The 20,784-nt window shown below is 46.2% G+C and overlaps 1 protein-coding gene across 6 annotated transcripts in view; it reads left to right on the top strand.

Annotated features, from left to right (window-relative positions):
• Positions 1-20,784, top strand: part of MCCC2 (methylcrotonyl-CoA carboxylase subunit 2) — a 61,276-nt gene that overhangs the window by 21,347 nt on the left and 19,145 nt on the right. For all 6 annotated transcript variants that reach the window (XR_015552049.1, XR_015552052.1, XR_015552051.1 and 3 more), the window contains exons 6-10: positions 125-237; positions 10,588-10,701; positions 16,207-16,271; positions 19,699-19,798; positions 19,910-20,005. Coding sequence is in view for 2 of the 6 variants with exons in the window: in XM_014779698.2 (XP_014635184.2) it covers positions 125-237; positions 10,588-10,701; positions 16,207-16,271; positions 19,699-19,798; positions 19,910-20,005 (488 nt within the window). In the remaining 4 variants the exon portion in view is untranslated. The remainder of the gene's footprint in view (positions 1-124; positions 238-10,587; positions 10,702-16,206; positions 16,272-19,698; positions 19,799-19,909; positions 20,006-20,784) is intronic.

Here is a 20,784-nt window from a genome sequence, read left to right as displayed (position 1 = left end):
AGAAAGATGGGCAGGTGCTTTGTGAGGGTGATTAAGAACCGATGCGGTCGCTCACTCGAGTCTTCCCATGTACAGCACACTTTGTTCTTGGAGATGACTTACCAACTCATTTCCTCGTCTTCAGTTGATTCAGGAGGGGCGCACTTGCGTCGGCAAGCAGATGTGTTTCCAGATCGAGATCACTTCGGCCGCATATTCTATAATCAGGCGATTATGTCGTCTAAAAATATTACACAGGTAATTTCTCATTCATGAGATATACTGCTTTTGGCTCCAAATGTGTTTGCCAACTAGATACTCTGGGATGACTTAAAACAGAATTTAATACAGAATTTAGTTGTTTTCCACAGAAAGTATCTTAAGATTTTATCTCCAGTCAGATTCTGCTGTTAATTATGGGAATACTCTTATACTGTAATAAAGGTTATTCATCGAAGGAAAAGAGTTTTTAAAAAGAAAGGGCACTGAGTGATTGCTTTTTTAGGACCATGTTCTGCAGAAACTCTAGTACATGGATGAGGAGACATGTACAAGAAAGTTCATCGTGGCATTGTTTGTTACAGCCAGTTAGAGGACAACTTGAGTCACCATAGTGGGAGATTAATAATACAGTTCTGAGCTGTTAAAATGAATGAACTAGAATTGTATGCATCAACGTAAAAATATGTCTCAAAAAATATGTCGAGTAAAAAAAATACTAGACTAAATGTATAGCCAATTGCTGTTTGTCTAAATGTTAAATACATCAAATAATCTATTATTTATGTCTGAACATACGTGTGGGGTGATACACTCAGCTTTACCAACAGTGGAACCTTTGCCGTGGGAGGGAGGTGAGAGGGTCTGTGGGGGTGGATAGAGGCTTCAGCTGTGTCTGAAGGATTTTATTCCTTTAAAAAAACCTGGCCAGGGCCGGCCCCGTGGCTTAGCGGTTAAGTGCGCACGCTCCGCTACTGGCGGCCCGGGTTCGGATCCCGGGCGCGCAACGACGCACCGCTTCTCCGGCCATGCTGAGGCCGCGTCCCACACACAGCAACTAGAAGGATGTGCAGCTATGACATACGACTATCTGCTGGGGCTTTGGAGGAAAAATAAATAAATAAAATTATTAAAAAAAAAAAAAAAACCTGGCCAAATGTCAAGATTTATTAAGACTGGGAATTAGGTGAAAGGATATTTATTTAATTATTCTCTTCTTTTTTGCGTGTTTGAAATACTTCATAATACTGATGGTGCCCCTTTATGTTTCGTCATTGGATTTCTTCAGTTTGTGGTATTTTTATTAATATTCTGGTTAACTAGTCTTCACTTGCAGTTAGTACGCCTCTCTTCTTTATTTGCTGTCCCTGTGGTCTCTTGCTGTGACGACGTAGTGACCTTGCCTACCTCTGCTTCGTGTATCTAAACAGAAGCTTCTGCTGTGCTCACTTCTGCACAGATGGCCCTTCCATTACGTGGTAAGAAATTCCTATTGTGATCTCTTGTTTTACAGGGGAAAGTAGCCCACTTAATCTGGTAGTGTAATTTAGGGAGCTGTACTAACCTTGTGTTAGTTTCCTAGGGCTGCCATAACAAATTACCACAGACTGGGTCGTTTAGAATAATAGCAATTGACTCTCTCAAGTTCTGAAGGCCAGAAGTCTGAGGGCGAGGCGGCAGCAGGGCTGTGCTCCCTCAGAAGGCTCTAAGGCAGATTCCCTTCCTGCCTCTTCCAGCTCCAGGGGCTCCAGGCGTCCCTGGGCTTGTGGCTGCATCCCTCCAGTCTCTGCCTCGTCTTCGTGTGGCTTCTCCCTCTGTGTGTCTTCCCTTCTCTCTCTTGTGAGGATGCTGTCACTGGATTTAGGGCCGACCCAGGTAATCCAGAGTCATCTTATCTGAAGAGCCTCAACTTCATCACATCTGCAAAGACTCTTTTTCCAAATAAGGTCACAGTCATAGGTTCTGGGGATTTGGGTGTGGGTGTATTTTTGGGGGCGACCATTCGACCCACTGTAGACCTCTGTCACCTTGTGTGCTTATTCCTTGCTCTGTGTTTCTGTTCATGTAGCTTTTGTGGGCTCTGTGTAAAACATCAGCCAACATGTAACAGGTGTTTTTGTGAGCGAGGCCCTGTGCTGGTGAGTAAGACCAGGCAGGGTCTCTGCTTCTGTGGAACATAAATCTCCAAGTGCTTTAAAACCAGGGCTTTTTAAAGTTACTCGACAAGTGTCGAGTATTTTTGAATAAGCAACACCTGCATGTGATCAAAGTCTAAAGTGTCTGACGGGTATTTGCCTGGATGCCTTCCTCTGGCCTGTTTTATTTTTGTTTCCTAAAAGTTTTGACATCAGTATTTATATATAGATAGATAGATAGATAAAGGCCCTTCTCTTTGCATTTATTTTTTCTACTTTACTCCAGTGGGAAGTTTAGGGTAAAGGTTTACCTTCCTATGTCCTTATGAAGCTCTCGGAATTGAGAAGAATTTCTTTTTTTTTTTTTTGTGAGGAAGATCAGCCCTGAGCTAACATCTGTGCCAATCCTCCTCTTTTTGCTGAGGAAGACTGGCTCTGAGCTAACATCTATTGCCAATCCTCCTCCTTTTTTTTCCCCAAAGCCCCAGTAGGTAGTTGTATGTCATAGTTGCACATCCTTCTAGTTGCTGTATGTGGGACGCGGCCTCAGCATGGCCGGAGAAGCGGTGTGTCGGTGCGCGCCGGGGATCCGAACCCGGGCCGCTAGTAGCAAAGCATGCGCACTTAACCGCTAAGCCACGGGGCCGCCCCGAGAAGAATTTCTAATTGTTACTGTTTTCTCGTCTCCGTGGTGGTGGTTCTCATCTTTTCCCCGACGTGTGAACTCTGAACCTGACATGAGCACTGAGGCTCCTGCTTCATGCTCTACAGAGAAGGTCGGGCGACTGTGAGGGCTCGTCCTCCTGAGAAGACACGGCTTGCTGCTGTCTTCCTCCCTTCTCCCTGGAAGCCTTGTCCCTCTTGCCCAGGCTGGACCTGTCGTTTATAATCCTGGTGCCGCCCCTCCTCGTGCGTCATCACTTAGACCTGCTTCTCTTTGACTTGAGTGTTTCTCATCCGCTGTTTTCCTCCCAGACGATAATCCTGTTGACCGCCTCTGTTTTTAAAGAAAAAGGAAAAGCACCAGAAGTAACGCCACAAGAAAAGGGCCTTTTCTAGCTCTGCTGCTACTTGAAGCGGCTCTCCTCCTGGGGTTGGCAGCCTTCCTAGGATTGGCCCAGAGCCTTCGCCCCTGGCGCCCCCTCTCCTTCCGCCCTCCCTGCCCCCGAGGGAGTGAGGCACACACCAGGTCTGCCTCCGCACAACCTCTCCGTCTTGGCGGTGTTGGCGTTTGTTCCTGCTCTTGAGATTCTCTTTAGCTTCATGCCCTGGTGTTCCCTCATTCTTCTCCCAGCTGCTCGTTTAATCCTCCCACCTCCGCCCAAGAACTTGTCCGTGATGCTCTAATGAAACTTGGTGACAGAACCGTGGTTGCTGTGGCCTGTCCCGTCCTGCCCTCCCTCTCCTTCTGCTTGCCTCAGGGCTTCTGCTGTCCCGACTCGTTTCCTGCTGGTTCTGTAGGCTCCACCTAGACGTGGAGCACCTTTGCTCTCCACTCCTCTGCCCCTCACCTGGTCCTGTTCGTGTTGGTGGTCCTTCCTTCTTCTCTTTCCCTAGGACTGCGACGTTGATGTCATCCTTGACTCTTCTCTGCTTTTCCCCTAGTTGATCCTTTTAGGTGAAATATGTGTATCTTCCTCACTTCTGTATCCCCAGGAGCTCCTCTGTTGCTGGACGCATGATCAGCACATCATGGACCTTTGAAGAACGAAGGTCCCTTGAGTTTTCTCTTTGGGCTGAGCCTCTCAGCTCCATTCCTCTCCTCTTGCCGGCGCCGTGGGTGGTTCCAGGCCTTCATCACCAGCTATGCTGCGGCACAGGCCTCGCCCACCAGTGTTCCTGACCGCCTGGTCTCTCCTTTTGTGTCCACTGCGCACTTTACTGCAAGGTTACTTCTCCTCTGGTTCCCTGCTTCCCAACCATCGTTTCTGTGACACCAGCGTCAGACTTCGCCTGGTACTTAAGGCCTCATGCGGTCTGCCTCCACCCTGACTTTCCACCCTGTGTGCACACGGCTCTCTGTTCTTCACTGTGCACCACGGCCCTGTACGATGTCTGCTCAGGTCCAGGCCAGGCCCTCCTTCCCCCCTTAGATCTTGGGGTCTGAGTCTCCAGCCCGCTTTCCAAGGCGCATCTCACGACACCCTCGCCAGAGAGCTTCCCCGGGTCCCCTGCCGGGAGGAATCTTTTCTTCCTCCCGCCCCCGTGCTTCTGGAGCTACACCTCGCTCCTGGCTTTATCCCATTTTTTCTTTTTTTTTTTTTTGTCAGGATGATCAGCCCTGAGCTAACATCTGCCAATCCTCCTCTTTTTGCCGAGGAAGAGTGGCCCTGGGCTAACATCTGTGCCCATCTTCCTCCACTCTATGTGGGATGCCGCCACAGCATGGCTTGACAAGCGGTGCATCGGTGCGCGCCCGGGATCCGAACCTGCGAACCCCACGCCGCCGCAGCGGAGCTCACGCACTTAACCTCTTGCGCCACCAGGCCGGCCCCGTGCCTTTATCCCTTTTATCTAGGTATGTGCTGACTAATTTTCCCTTACCAGGCTCTAAGCCACTTGAGATTAGTGTTTACATCCTCACACGTTCCCTGAGGAGGTCCTTACTCAATGTATTGGAGGACCCAAACTCCTTACAGCTAACTACTGGAGTGACGTCCCACATACTGAGTAGTTCTAGTCCCTGTGTTTGATGTATGTTTTATTATTTATGGAAGACTCTGGTGCAGCTAGACTGATGAAAACAGTTTTGGTACTTCGCTATACAAAGCAGTCACTTGTACTCTGGTGATGTTGTGTGTGCATTTTGATGGTGAGAACCAGCTTCCTCGTGGCCAGTTCCTGTTTCCCTCCCCAAGGTTGGTTTTTATTTCACGTTATTAATCTTGCCCGTTGTAAACCCATTTATCCACTTATTTCTCAGATGCATGTCTCTCAACGGTCATAGGCTGTTATTTTGTAATCTTTGCAGCTGTCGGGATGTGGACAGATTCCTACAGACCTTCCAGGGTTGAAAATTTGGGTTTTGCTCTCGGGAGGAAAGACGGTTGAGCTAGGTGCAGACTCTGTGTTCCTGTTCCCTCCCCTTCCTCTCTGGTAGGTTTTAGGACCCCTTATTTGTTTTTGAAGTTTAGAGACCTGGTGTGTTGGGGTCGGGCGTCTTTCTTGGAGCCTCCTGTCCTGAGGACACTTTCTGGGCCTTCTGCAGATCCACACCCGATGTGGTGAGGGCCTGGGAATGCACGTCTTTTCCTGTCCTGATTGTGGTGCTGTGCTGCTGGCTGTTTCAGTGCGAGACTTAGTCTCTTCAGAAGTGGAATCAGCTCTCACGTGCCCATTATTTGTAATCTGGTGATGGTCTCGTCTAGCTCGTCTTTGCTCGGGTGCGTCAGTGCCCGTCCTCGTGGTCCTGTGGCCCTTACCACAGCGGCAGCCATGCCCAGCGTGTTCCTTCTGAGGTCTGCTTATCTGTCTGCCGGGTTCACTCGCAGCTCCGCAGGCCTTCCACTCCCTTGTGTTTCTGCCAGTTTGTTCTTCTCCTTGGAGATCTACCTTGAATATTCCTGAGGTGTCCCTCCCTTCCTCTTTCCTTTCCTTCCCCCTCTTCCCTCCTTGGCTTAACTCATTTTTGAAATTTATCTTCTTTGCTTCAGAGCTTGGTAATTGTTTTGAGGGGTTGGTTAGGACAGGCATTGAATGCCATTATTTTTAAAATACATTTCAACCTGTTCATGAAGCCAGATTGGGCCTGGGGGAGGCAGAATTTCTCTGATTGCTGCTTTGAGGCTCTGATGAAAAGGTTGGGGAGGGAACTGGACGTTCTGGGTAAGGCAGACGGTTTGTTCTCTGTATGCATCTCAGCTGTCCAGTTAGACAGATAAGCACGAGTATTCTAGAGTCACTGGCATGATCAGTCAATGTAGTTGATAATGTTCTTAAATTCTGGATGGCTATTGAATTGATATGGGTGTATATTTTAATGGCAGCTCTTCAGGTAGAGGAAGAAAAAAATGCGATACAGGCAGTATTTTCTTCCCACAATTACTTTAAATTGAAAAAGAAGTAAGATGAGAGATTGAAAAGTATTATATTTTTAATGACTTTTCTATCAAGGAGATGAAACTTTTCCCCCTTCAAGTGATATTACATTTATCACAGCGTGCCTTTGAACTGGATAGTCTTCTGCAGTTTTTCAGTGGAACGATGGAGGTCGAGGTCACACAGGTTTTCAGACTTAGGAATAAAACCTCTTGACTCCCTCTCAGGCCCTTTCCGTGAGGCAGGCTACTGGCCTACAACACGTGATTTGTTTTTGGTGCAATGAGAACCAGCCTCTGTTCAGGCAAGACCTGGAGGGTAATGAAATTTTGTCTAAAGTTTTTTAAGACTGTTCCCTCTGTGTTGTAGCATTTCATTTCCTTTTACTCGAAAACGTTGCTTGTGCCTTCTGTGGGGTGGTCACAAGTGTCGTGACTGTGGGTCACATGTCACTCTGAGCCTTCTTGCTGCTGCTTGCTCTGGAGTCAAGTCTTTGAATTGCACAGGCTCCTCACCCTGCAGGAGGGTCTCTCGGTGCGTGCATGTCACAGGGCAGGCCCACCTCACTGGGGACGGGGTGGGGGCTGTAGCCTCTTCTTGTGGTTCTCGGGAGTTCTCCTTTGTTCTGATGCAGGTGAGGGTCACCGTGATGGCTCTCCTGGCACAGTGCCTGTGTTGTGCCTCCAACAGAAGCCAAATCTGCACCTCTGAGCGTGGTCAGAACACTCTATGGTCACGCATCTCACGTCCTTTTAATATCTTCTTGGTGGGAAAGCAGCAGCCAGCCCTCGTGGCCTAGTGGTTAAGACTGGGTGCTCTCACCGCCATAGCCTGGATTCACTTCCCTGTCAGGGAGCCACACGACCCGTCTGTTGTTGTCATACCGTGGTGGCTGCGTGCTGCTGTGATGCTGAAAGCTGTGCCACCGGGATTTCAAATACCAGCAGGGTCACCCGTGGGGACAGGTGTCAGCGGAGCTTCCAGACTAGACAGACCAGGAAGAAGGACCTGGCCATGAAAACTCTATGAACGGCAGCAGAGCCTTGTCTGATAGAACGTCACAAGGTAAGAGGATGGGGCAAAAAGACCTGGCAGGGGTCTGCTCTGCTGGGCACAGGGGCGCCAGGAGTTGGAGTCCACTCCACAGCACTAGCAACAAGAGAAAGCAGCAGAATTTTCTTTCTGGGGTTCCAGACGATTTGGCCAGTGTGGCCCTGTGTAAGGTCTTCGTTGTACCACAGACGAAGGCTTTGGGAGGTGGAAGGCAGTTGGTGCTGTGTGGCCGCGGGCTCCCTCTGCTCTGTGAGCGGCAGCAGCGGACAGTGGAGGCCCAGCTCCTGTTGGTGACGTTCACTCTGCTTTGTGAGCAAGTGAAGGGCTCAGAGTTAAGTGACAAGAAGAGGAGATTGTGTGACAGTGGTGACTTCTCTTGTCTGTGATCCTTTATTTAATTTTTATTTCTGTTATCAGAATCTGCTTTAGCATGGGCCGGCCCCGTGGCTTGGTGGTTAAGTGAGCGCGCTCCACTGCTGGTGACCCGGGTTCGGATCCCGGGCTCGCACCGACGCACCGCTTCTCTGGCCATGCTGAGGCCGCGTCCCACATACAGCAACTAGAAGGATGTGCAGCTATGACACACAACTATCTACTGGGGCTTTGGGGGGGAAAAATAAATAAATAAAATCTTTAAAAAAAAAAAAAAAAAAAAGAATCTGCTTTAGCAATGTTAAGTTTTGCACCGTTAGATACTTGTGGCTGGACTAGCCTCTCTCTCTCATTGATGAACATTTGGGAATTGTGATTCTCGTGTATGTAGTAACTCTACTCTTGCTTTTTAAAAAAAAATTTATAACAGCTTTATTAAGATATAATTCACATAATATACAATTTACCCATTTAATATGTACAGTTCAATGGTTTTTAGGATATTCACAGTGTTGAATCAATTTTAGAACATTTTCATCACCCCAGAATGAAATGACACTTCCATTAGCAGTCACTTCCCATTTCTGTCCAGTCTCATCGGCCCCTAGCAACCACTCATGTGTTTTCTGTCTCTCTGGATTTTCCTGTTCTGGACGTTTCCTATAAATGGAATCTCTTGTGGCTGGGTCTTTAGTTAGCACCATGGTTTCAAGGTCTGCCTGTGTCTTTCTCTTGGGGGAGCAGCGAGGTGGAAGACAGTCTCTCATCCCCTGACCGTGGTGGGTTGCCGCACTCTCTCTGTGGGAAGCCCGGCGCCAGCTCTGGCACACACGCTCGGGGACGGGATCACACGGGGCGTGAGCCAGCAGTCAGGGTTACTGGGGCCGTTATTTGCTGGTGTCCGACAGGTGGAGTGTCGGTGTCCTTGGGTGGGAAGTACCGTGGAGAAGAGGCATCTGGAGTGCCCTTGGGAATACAGTAAAATGCCCTGACGTAGATATGTCAGCTCCTGCTGAGCCGTTGCTGCTAAACTGGTATCTCCTTTCTCCCCTGAGATGGCATGATGCCGTTCAGTTTCATGTCCCTCATTTTTGTCTTACTGCATCGTGACAAAATAATCCTCTTTCTTTGTCTCCGCCTCCATCGTGGTCTCTGGAACTTGCTGACGGTCCTGTCTTCTCTCCCTTGGTCCCTACTGTTTTCATGGAGCGCTGCTCTGCCCCTTTAGCTCTTTAGGTCTGTCTTTTGAAAATTGTCCCCTTTTAGATTCCTGTGTCATTGTGACTCTTCTCTACTTCTTTGACTTTTTTGGTGCTGAAATCGTTGAAGCTGAATCTGGTGTTCTAGTACAGAGAACAGGCTGATAAGGTGAAACCGTGTCCTTTGCTCTTGACAGAACCTTCAAGAAAAAGCCCATAACATATTTCAAACATGCAGAAAGTACAGAGAATAATAGAATGGAATGCTTGTGTACCCTCCACTCGGGGTTAGGAAGTGTTAACATTTCAATAGTTACTTTTTGCCTCAGGTTTTTTTTGTTTTTTGTTTTTTTTTTTGCTGAGGAAGATCAGCCCTGAGCTAACATCCATGCTAATCCTCCTCTTTTTGCTGAGGAAGACTGGCTCTGAGCTAACATCTATTGCCAATCCTCCTCCTTTTTTTTTTTCCCCAAAGCCCCAGTAGATAGTTGTATGTCATAGTTACACATCCTTCTTAGTTGCTGTATGTGGGACGCGGCCTCAGCATGGCCAGAGAAGCGGTGCGTCGGTGCACGCCCGGGATCTGAACCTGGGCCGCCAGTAGTGGAGCACGCGCACCCAACCGCTAAGCCACGGGGCCGGCCCTGCCTCAAATTTTTAAACATATTTATTTACAGTTTATTTATTCATTCAAAATATTGTATTGATGGACGTGTTGGTTATTTGCACATTTTCATTATGATGAACACTGCTAAGATGATGTTCCCTTGCGCTTCCTTGAGTTTTTCTAGCCATAGATATTTTGAAAACAAACTTCGGGGTGATTGATGAGTAAAAACAGTAAGTGATAAACACTTCTGTGATATGTTGGTAGAGAAATGTTGCAGCCATTTTTAGTAACATATAGGAAATAGGGAAAAATGCTTTTTGTGATAGCCATTTACACGGAAGATGTTAACTCATGCTGCCTTCCATTTTTGGATTAATACTAGTGTGACATTGTTTTTTTCAAAACATGTTTGTATGACTATAAGGAAAACTGATGGAATATTGGAATTAGTGGCAAAAACCACTTTCATATGATAATTTAAGAAAATATCCATTACATACTTCCCTTATTTTTCTTTGTGATATTATTTATTCCTATCTAGGGGTAATCAGCCAAACCCTTATTTATTGTTCCTTATGTCATTCTAATCTCTAAGCAAGGATTTTTTTTGAGCTTTTATTATGGAGAATCTCAAACACACACACAGGCAGAGAAGACAGTTCCGTGAGCCCTCGTGAGTGCGCCCCCAGCTTCAGCCCAGTCAGCTCTCTTCTGAGCAGGATTCTCGACTGCAATGCTGACATTGGTTTTATGTGTAGAACGTATCATATTTGGGTAACATAAAACATTAACGGCACTCATTTGAAGAATTATTTCACTATTCCTGTGAGGTAAGTGGCAGTTATTTAGAGCACTTACTATGATAAGATTTAAAAGTTATCTTTTTAATAGAGTTGTGCTAATTTATGGTGGATTGTGTTAGGTGCTCAGGCTAATGGTCTGTCTGGCCAGTCCTCTCTCTGACAGGGAGATTGTCTATAAACTTTGTAAAAGTGTGGCATAAGCCCTTCAAAACGCTTTGATGCAAGATGTTAGGAAACTGTTCCAGCCGTTTAGCGGCCTCCGTTTTTACTCCATCCCTGAAGTACAGGACTAGTTAGTAACGCCTCCCGGCCCTGTGGTGTTTGGGGGACTGTCGACCCCGAGACCGTGTGATCCATGGCTTGCTGTACTCAGGGGTTCTTGTGTGCTTGGCTTCCAGATAGCGGTGGTCATGGGATCCTGTACGGCCGGGGGTGCTTACGTGCCTGCCATGGCTGACGAAAACATCATCGTGCGCAAGCAGGGTACCATTTTCTTGGCAGGACCCCCCTTGGTAAGAACATAGTCGCGATGGATTGATTGATTGAAGTAAAATGTACATAATATAAAATTTGCCATTCTAAGCGTTTTTAAGTGTACAGTTCTGTGGTATTAAGCACATTCACTTTGTTGTGCAACCATCACCACCGCCCAACTCCAGAACTTTCTCATCTTCCCCAACTGAAACTCTGTCCCTGTTAAACACCAACTACCTATGCCCCCTCACCTCCACCACCCTTTGCATCCTTGATTCTACTGTCTCTACGGATTTGACTACTCTAGGTACCTCCTGTAAGAGGAATCATACAGTACTTGTTCTTTTGTGACTGGCATATTTCACTTAGCATAACGTCGTTAAGATTCAGCTGTTTTGTAGCATGTGTCAGAATTTCCTTCCTTTTTAAGGCTGGATAACATTCCGTTGTATGCATATACCACATTTTGTTTATCCATTCATCCAGCAGTGGACTTTTGGATTGCCTCCACTTTTGAGCTATTGTGAAGAATGCTGCTGTGAACATGAGTGTACAAATATCTGAGTCCCTGCTTTCATTTCTTTATACTCAGAAGTGGAGTTGCTGGATCATGTGGTGATTCTGTGTTTAATTTTTTTAAGCAATCACTTCATTCCTTTTATGGCTGAATAATATTCCATTATATGGATAGATTGCATTTTGTTTATCCATTTATCATTGAGAGACATTTGGGCTGTTTCCACTTTTTGGCTATTATGAATAATGCTGCCATGAACATTCATGTACAAGTTTTTGTGTGGACATATATTTTAATTTTTACTGGATATATACCTATGAGTACAATGCTGGGTCATATGGTAACTCTGTGTTTAACATTTTGAGGAGCCGCCAAACTGTCCAGAGCATATTTTCCGTGCCCACCACAAATGTGTTTCTCCATATCCTCGCCAACACTTGTTACTGCGTATCTGTCTTTGACTGTAGCCATCCTAGTGGGTGTGAAGTGGTACCTCATTTTAGTTTTGATTTGCATTTCCCGAATGGCTAACACTGTTGAGCATCTTTTCACGTGCTTGTAGGCCATTGTATATCTTTTTTGGAGAAACATCTATTCAGATCCTTTACCCACTTTTTAATTGGGCTATTTTTTTATTGAGTTGTAAAAATTCTTTGTGTGTGTTAGATACAAGTCTCTTATCAGATACATGATTTGCAGATATTTTCTTTCATTCTATGGGTTATCTTTTCATTTTCTTTATGGTGTCTTCCCTTGAAGCATTAAAGTTTAATTTTGATAAAGTCCAATTTGTGTATTTTTTCTCTTTTTGCTTGTGGTTTTGGTGTCACATCTGTGAAGCCATTTGTCTACGCCTAGGTCACACATATTTAATCCTTGTTTTCTTCCTGGAGTTTTAGAATTTTAGCTCTTCCCCTCAAGTCTGTGATCCACTTTGAATCGAGTTGGAGTGTGGTTTGGGAAGGGGTCCAGCATCCTCCTCAGTGTGCATGTGCTCTTGTCACAGCACTGCTTGCCGAGAGGACTGTCCTTTCCTCATTGAATGGACGTGGCTGAAGAAATAAACTTTTACTTATTTTTTCTTCTACCTCAGCTGTACTCTTGTTGGACTCAAGGTCAATGACAAGTTGATAAATTGTTAAGTGAAAGCAGCAAGTTAAGTGAACACCTGCTTATATACAGGATGTGAACTTTTGTGTAAAATGGGGGAATTACACATTTTTAAGCTTGTATGTACATAAGGAGACTCTGGAAAAGACACAGTAAACATTGTTTAAATGCAGAGGAGAGGGAACAGGGTGGGAGAGAGGCCTCTGACTTCTGAGCCTTGTGAAAGCATTACCTTTTCAAAAAGGTTAAGTTTTTCAAAGATAAAGAAGTAAGAACAGATTAGGTAGAATGACTGTGAGAGGTGCTGTAAATTTCGAATCGCAGCAACCTGTATGAATCCCTGGTAGGGCCAGCTGCATGATTTGCTGATCTCAGTATAAAATGAAAATATGGGACCTCTTGTTCAAAAAGTAGGAGAAAAGTGTTGTTAAAGGTACTAAAATAGAAAACATTTTCCTTTCTTCTGTGGTCCCTTTACTTGTCTTGGTGTTTTTTATTTGCTGTTTAATGACATGTGCCCTCAAGCGTGGAATACTCCCCTTCCCAGACATCTCTGTTTTCATCGGGCCTGCCATCCCAACCCCCAGTGGACACATGACCCCAAGGGTGTGAGCCTCCAGGCCAGGGTGTGCTCCGTACCTGGCTGGGGAGTGGGCGAGAGGCTAGCCCTTAGCTCCCACCCCTACCCCGCACTGAGTCACCTGTTGTCGAACATACCTCAGCACTGCCAGCCCAGGTGAGGGACGCTGCTGCTGTGTTCCCTCTGAGATAGCATGGGGTGCACACCTGACCCCCGTCTTCCCCTTGCCCATGCCAGGCCCCCAGTGGGGGCAGATGTCACAGTTGCTACTCGGGGGCAGGCAAGAGGAGGTAGGGCAGGGCCAGGGCCCAGTTGGCAGGGAACCAGGGAGCCAAGAACCCGTCTCAGGGAGGCGGTGGGAGGTAGACCCAGCAAGGGCTGAGGCTCCAGGCCTGGCGCACATGCTCTGTTGTTCTTCAGACTTCACCTACAGCACACAGATTCAGAGTGTGTCAGTAAGAGTTTCAGGAGGGCGACACCGAGCATTAAGCTCCAAGCACAGGGCCCTTCTGAGGGTGCGACCCTGTGCGACCTCACTGGTCATCTGCCCGTGATGCAGTCACTGGGGACTGGATTATGTCATCCCAGGCTCTGTCTCACCTCCTCTTTGGTCAGCTCCAGTCTAGGGATTTCCAATAATACTGTCATTGCTCTGCCGTGCATATGTCACAACGTGGTCCTGTACTTCAAAGGATGAAGAGAGGTGGGTGAAGACACAGGTAATTACTACACCTTGCAAGAAAATGTCCCATTATTTAAGTAAAATCCAAGAATATGAAATAGGTGAAAAGAAGAACATCAAGGAAATTACAAAACTATAATATCCGTACAATGGAATATGATTCAGCCATAAAAAGGAATGGAATTCTGACACATGCCATAACATGGATGAACCTTGAAAACATTATGCCAGGCACAAGAGGACAGATATTGTATAATTTCATTTGTATGAAATATTTAGAATAGGCAAATTCATAGAAACACAAAGTTGGTTAGTGGTTTCCAGGGACCAGGAGGAGGGTGGACTGGGAGTGACTGCTAATGAATGTGGGGTTTCTTTGTGGAGTGATGAAATGTTCTGGATGTAGGTAGTGGTAATGGTTACACATTCTTGTGAATATACTAAATCACCAAATTGTATGCTTTTAAATGGTGAATTTTATGGTGTGTGAATTTTATCTCAAAAAGTAAGTTTATTACTTCAAAAGTCTGTCAAAGAATGATCTTTGGTTTTGGAATATTAACACAAATTTATTTAAAAGAGTATGTTAAAAAGAGTTTATGCTTTCTCATGAAATAAGTGTGTTTTCCCAATGATTGCATTAATTTTTAATATCTTTTATTGAGGATAGGTAAGCCTGAAGAACTGCCATTTCAAATGTGATAACAGTCTCAAGACGTTATTCAAAAAGCCTGCAGTGTTTATTATTTATTTCTCTAGCTGTATTTGATAACTCTCATTGGTTAATGAGAGGAAAATTCACTCACAATTTACCTTTGTATAGTAAAGGGAACAAACTTTCGTGAGTAGTTCTTGTTCATTTTTCATTAGAGAATGAGTGAAGAGGTGACTAAACTGTGAAACGTCTTTTGGGGAACACAGGCAGCGTCGTGTTGAGGAACACTGCTGGCTGTTCTCGAGAGGAGGTTTTGTGTAAAGCTGGGCAGCCAGGTGTGTGTTCAGTGGGTGCAGACGTAGCTGGCGCCTAGAAAGAAGCAGGGCAGCAGCTGGAGGAGTCTGCCCTGCTGGGGGCACTGCCCCATTCAGGGCTCGGCCGGGGGAGGCCCATGTTCACGGGGGGCAGCAGCAGCAGCGCCTCAGCTGCTTGAGAATGCTAAATTTTGCTGCTTGTTTTACCGAGAATTGAGACAAGGTTTTGTAGGTTCACACACAGGTAGGGTTGAGTTGCTTTAGCTTTCAGTGGCTTAGACTAGTGCAGAAAAATGCATAGTAATAAGACAAGTTTTTGAAGGAGGTGTTTATTCTCCTGTCTTTTGTTTATCTTCTGAACTTATTACTTAGGAGAATGAGCTGTTTTAATTTTCTCTGGGACTTTTGTCGTCTTTGCGCCTGTCACAGTATCAAACACGTTGTGTATGTTCAATGAATATTAACCAATGACAAATCCTTGTATTTTCAGTTGATATCATCAGTTCCCTGAAAATGAGTATAGTATATCGGTTGTTTATTCCTTTTTACAACTTAAATTTCCAGACACTGCTTATATTTAGTTATTGTCTGGGCTGAATGCTATTTTACACTGAATTTTTTGGGAAGAAGGGAACCCAGAATTTAGTTCTAGGGGTGGAATAATTGGAGGTGAAAATTTTAATTACCTTTCCCTGTGGAATAATATTTTATTTAAGACAGAGCTTTTGATGTAGTGAATAAGTAACTTCTATGCTGTATTTTAATGTTTATTATTCTAATAAAAGCTTTTCCTATTTGAAGAAAAAGAAACAAATCAATCAACCCAAAGCAGTAGGAATCAATAAGCAATTCCTAAGACATCAGTTTGGCATTTAGAACTAAATGATTTTTTTTTTCTTTTTCCTGTTAGAATTTCTCTGGCTATAATTAAGTCCTTCTTAATTTATTACTTGAGGTTTCTTTCTTTTTGGTCACATTCTGCTAAATCTTAGATGTAGGTAATCTTGGAGATTTCTTTCCCATCTTAAAGGTATTCTACCTTTAAGAGTTTGTTTGTGATCAGTAACGGGCATTGTTCAGTAAAGACGAAAAAAAGGCATTCCTTCAGTACATTTACTGAGTGTTCAGATAGGAACAAATCACAGTTCCTGCCATCAGGGAGCTCACAGCGCAGAGGGGACCACAGAGACACGTGCAGGTTACCGAGATGCAGTCTGCACAGGCCTTGTTGGAGGTGCCCGGGGGGACCCCTGGACCGGAGATGAGCAGGCATCGCTCTGTCAGTAGCGATGAGGCCGGGGGTCAGGGAAAGCTGGGCAGAGAGAGTGACTTGAGGTGGAGCTTGAAGGATAGTAGGGATTCACCGGGTGGGTGAGAGGAGGGCGCCAGGCAGTGGGAGCAGCGTGTGCACAGACACGAAGCCGTCAGCGCGCGTGTAGAGGCAGCGTGACGCGGGGAGGCGCTTGGGTGTCCAGGTCGGAAGCACCTGGGCTCCCTTCAGGGCTGGGCAGCTTCCTCAGTGCCTCTGGTTCAGATGTTCCTCTGTAGGCTGGAGACAGAGTGTTTTCTTGGTTTACTCGGAGGGTGGGATGAGCAAACACAGCGGTAGGTGCAGGGGGCCGGGGGGTGTGCCTGTTGGGGCTGTGTTCGGGATCTCACCACTGAGTTTTGTCCTCCTGTCGCAGGTTAAAGCCGCCACCGGAGAAGAGGTGTCAGCCGAGGATCTCGGGGGCGCCGACCTCCACTGCAGGTGCCGCAGAGGCCGTGGTCCTTTCCAGGATTGATGGTCCTTGTTGGTTTAAAAGAAGTTTTAAATTATTTTTTCCAAATGTTAAACTGGCCAGATCAAACCACGGTTTATTTGTTCTCGATCTGTTGTTTTAAGGTTCACTTTTGAACTGTAGAGTTGCCTTTCCCAGCTAGAGCATCAGCTTTTTCCAGAAGGACTGGAGAGAGAGTTTGTTTTTCTAACAAACATCTGTCGAGCACCAGTTATGTGCCAGGCACCATTCTAGGTACTCGGGATAATTAGATAGATGTTGTCTTGGGCGTTGTCCTCGAGGACCTTACATTCTAGTCAGGGAGGCGGGCAATAAACAGACAGTTACCAAAACCTTGTGTAAATGTGTGCGCACAACAAGGCCTGCGGAGAAGAAGTCAGGGAGAGCACAGAAGGGGGCGTCAAACCCAGTGTGTGCAGGTGTCGACTGTTGAATTAACATTTGTTGAGTGGAGCACAGAGTGCTGGGTGGTGAGCTCGCAGAGAGACAAACGGAGAAGGTCGTTACCCACAGGTCCCAGAGGAAGGGCGTGCCTCGAGGGTCACGTGGGGAGGTCAAGCCCGAGTGCAGGCCGAGAAGCAGGTCCTGGGGCACGTGCCTGTGTACGGGCCGTGGGTAGAGCGCTTTGGGGTTCTCGGGCCATGGCCATAGTGGGCAATTCAAACGAAAAGAGCGGGGTTTTGGTAAGTCCCATGGGGGCCTTATCTGAGGGGTGCGTAAGGCATACAGGTGCTGGGAGGCAGGGGAGACTGTGGTCTGTTGAGAAGTCACGTCAGGACTCACTTTTGCTGTGACTCTGCAGCTGCTGTCTAGGGCACACACTTGCACGAGAGGCTGGTGTCAGTTTAAGGTCCCTGCAGGCCACTTGGCCAGACAGAATGGATGCTCAGGTAGCAATACCATGGAGTAGCTAGCTCAACTCTCCGTAGCAGCTAAGTGTTTAACAGCGGGTTCCCTGGGGGGAGGGAAGAGCCCTGCTCCGTGGCATCTGCCACTTTCTGTGTATAAACTGTCTCACTGTGGTTGATTTCAAGCTACCAACACGACGCCACTGAGTGTGGAGTCTGGAAGAGATGCACGGTTGGCTCTTGTGAGTCAGGCGCAAGCTGGCTCCTTCACATCACTGGTCTAGACATTGTAGGTTAGAGTTCAGGGGTAAGAAGACCATCTACCTCCTAGAATTTAATGAGGATTAAATGAGATGATATATGTAAATTGCTTGAAACAATATCTGCTTTAAAAAATACCTATAAATGTTAACTACCATTATTATTGTTGTTTATCATCATAATTGGTGATTAAAGGTTTTAGACTTTTTTTTTTAAGAGCAATTAGGGAACCATGAAGAGCTTTAAGCACAGATGTGCTATTATCAAATATTTCATTTAAAAAAAGCCCTCGGCTGCTAAAGGGAGACTGCTTGGGGTGTTGGCAGGAGTCTGCGTGGGGTAGCTGGGTGGTGTGTCCACAGCACAGGTGAGAGATGCTGCTGTGTGGATGGCTGTGGTGGCTGTGAGGGTCGAGGCGAATGACTGGATGTGAGCTCCAGTTTAGAGGTGGAATTGAGGGACTTGGTGGATGTCTTATATGGGGCACAGGAAGGCGAGGTGACAAAGATGATGACCTGAAATGGTTTCATTTCCTGAGACTGGGAAGGCGGGAGGATGAGTGGATTTGGGGATGGGGCAAGGGCTCAGGTGTTCCTGTTGGGCCTGATGAGTTAGAGATGCTGAGACATCCAGGTAGAGATGCTGAGTAGACAGTTAACACATGAGTCTGGAGCCCAGGTCAGTGCTGAAGATCTGTGTGTGGGGTCCTTGGCACAGAAGTGGGACTAGATGAGCTCACCTGGGTGGATGTAGGTAAGGAAGAGGGCCCAGGACGTGAACGACAGGTAATCATCGAGCCTGTGGCCTGGCAGATGGCCTCCCTCTGCCTGACCGCACACGCAAGGAGGCAGGTGCTGTGAGCAGTGCATGTCCTTCCCGCCTCCCCATCACAGAGCACTGCTCTGCCTTGAAGAGCCAGGTCAGGGTCCTTCCTCTGCTTCAAGTTTTCGTTTGTGCCTTTCTCATCAAGCACTTACTGTGGAGAGATTGAGTGCACTGTGTATGGGTAATGCAGAAGAATTTCAGGCCTAGCCTCTGCCCCCAAGGATTTGTGATTTAATTAGTCAGATAAGAGAAATAAATGAGTGAACTCAAAAACAATTCCAAAATAACTACAGTAGCATCTTCCAGTGTTACAGCCAGAGGCGAGAGGAGGAATGGTTCGGGGACTGGGTGGAGGAGCTGCGGCGGGCAGAGTGGAGCGCAGAGGGAGAGCGTGGGTTTCTGCCCAAGCGTGCACAGCACAGCCGTGTGAGCGGAGAGGCGCGCTCCGGTCTTACCTGGTGTCCACTGACCGTTCCGGCATTGTAGAGTGGAGCTTTCAACCTGGAGACGGAGGACGCAGGCAGACGGGTGGCCTCAGGACAGAGTGGGCCGCCACCCTCTGTAGGTTCCTGAACAGGGAAGGACATAGTGTTTGAGGAGCATTAATTTAAAAAAAATTTTGACTGTTTAAAAAAGTTATCTGGTGCAAAGCTGTAGGCAATGTGTCAAGTTAGGGGTGTAGGTTCTGGAATTTGTCTTCCAGTTGCCTCACTTTTAATACCCCTGTGACTAGACAAACCACTTAACTTCCTTGAGCCTCATTTCCTCGTGTGTAAAATGAAGATGAGAATAGTTCCTGCCTCATAGCGAGTGTCTGGTGCATACTAGCACTCTATTACTAGCTGTTATTATTAATAATAGCCTGTTTAGAATCATAGGAAAATGATTAGGTGGTGATGGCCTTTTTTTGAACAGTGTCATAAAATTTACTGGACACAAATTGCTTTGGTTTCTCTCTGTCTTTAAATACGTCTTTCTGTCTCTCTGATTAGTCGTTCTTAGTAGTTAATTTGGTACAAAGACTTGTGTAAGATAGTCTCATCAGATGTTTCCCTTTCCTGTGTTTTGGTAAATACTAGGCAGTTTTTAAAAGAAAGCACTTTAAATATTTACTGATTTGGAAGCAGTTCCTCTGCTTCTCTTTGCTTACGAATTTCTACAGTGTGGCTATCAGTCAGCACTTGTAGCTGGTGTTACCTGTGAAGCGTGTAAAAGGTGTGATCAGTTGTAAATGTTGTACTAAATTAAAGAGACTGAAGGGACCACCATTTGCAGAGGCGTCGGAGGGCTGCACAGGGGGTGAGCCTGGTCTCAGCTCCTACTTAGGAACTTCGGTCCTGGCGGGGAGGGTGACAGAACCACTGAGAGCCCAGGTGTTGGAGGAGAGACAGTATCGGGGGCTAGGATGGTTCATGATCTTCCCTTTCCTGCTCTGATTGTTTCAATGCGCTTTACTCTGCAGAAAGTCTGGAGTCACAGATTACTATGCTCTGGATGATAACCATGCCCTTCACTTAACCAGGAAGATTGTGAGAAATCTAAATCATCAGAAGAAATTGGATGTGAGTGGGATATGTTCTTTTAGCTTTTATGTTTCTGAGAAGCATTTTGGCTTGTGTCACCTTGAAATAGTGTCTTTAAACTGATTAATATGATTTTTTATGTTTCTGCAGGTTACCATTGAACCTTCTGAAGACCCCTTGTTTCCTGCTGATGAATTGTACGGCATAGTGGGTGCTAACCTGAAGAGGAACTTTGATGTCCGAGAGGTACGTACAGTGGGGCCGCTAGCTATGAACTTGCCGAGGTCTCTTCATATGTGTTTTCATGTTCAAAGCAGAAGTCTGTGTGGGTGTGTTTGTGCCTGGGGCCCTCGTGGACCTCGGTCAGGAGTGATACCCCGGAGAGAGCCTCTCCATAGTGCAGGCGTCGTGGGTGCGCAGTAAATACTGAAGTGGGGACCTCTTGTGGTTGGAAGGTTCTCATTGCACTGTGACAGAGCTCGGTGTGTTCAGAAATAGGACTCCGTGTCCCTGTGGGCGTTGGGAGTCATGGGGGCGACTTCATAGTTGCAGCTGCTTCTTCCCAGTGTTCTTATCTCAGGCAGTGGATGAAATGTCAGTAAGTCGTGGGAAGAAAAAACAGACCCTTTTAGATCAATATGACATTAGCAAAGATGAGACCTGATTACAGTAGAGGATGTTGCTATGGTTACAGGTTGTCGACTAGTCTCCTGAGGTCTGGAGTGACGGTTTTTAGTGTTTGCGTAGAGCACGTGGTCTTTTATTTTGTTCAGTGCCCATATCTGGCAGAATAATTTTTAAATTAGGAAATAATCTTAATACCAGATTCTGTGCCTTAATATTTTAAGTTACTTTTCCCCTTGACTGTAAAAGTTTTAGGTACAAATTGTGAAAAATGTAGAAAATACAGAAAAACATAAAATTGCTTGTAATTCCATCATCCAGAGAAAGCAGCTAGTGTTTTGGCTTAATGTGTATTTTTATCTAGTTGAGCTGGTACATACATACATATATATACATATATA

Source organism: Ceratotherium simum, chromosome 4 (genome assembly GCF_057802395.1).
Source record: "Ceratotherium simum simum isolate JZ-2026a chromosome 4, ASM5780239v1, whole genome shotgun sequence".
Classification (NCBI taxonomy): domain Eukaryota; kingdom Metazoa; phylum Chordata; class Mammalia; order Perissodactyla; family Rhinocerotidae; genus Ceratotherium; species Ceratotherium simum.
The sequence above is the reverse complement of the archived record's forward strand: the minus strand, read 5'-3'. Positions and strand labels throughout refer to the sequence as shown.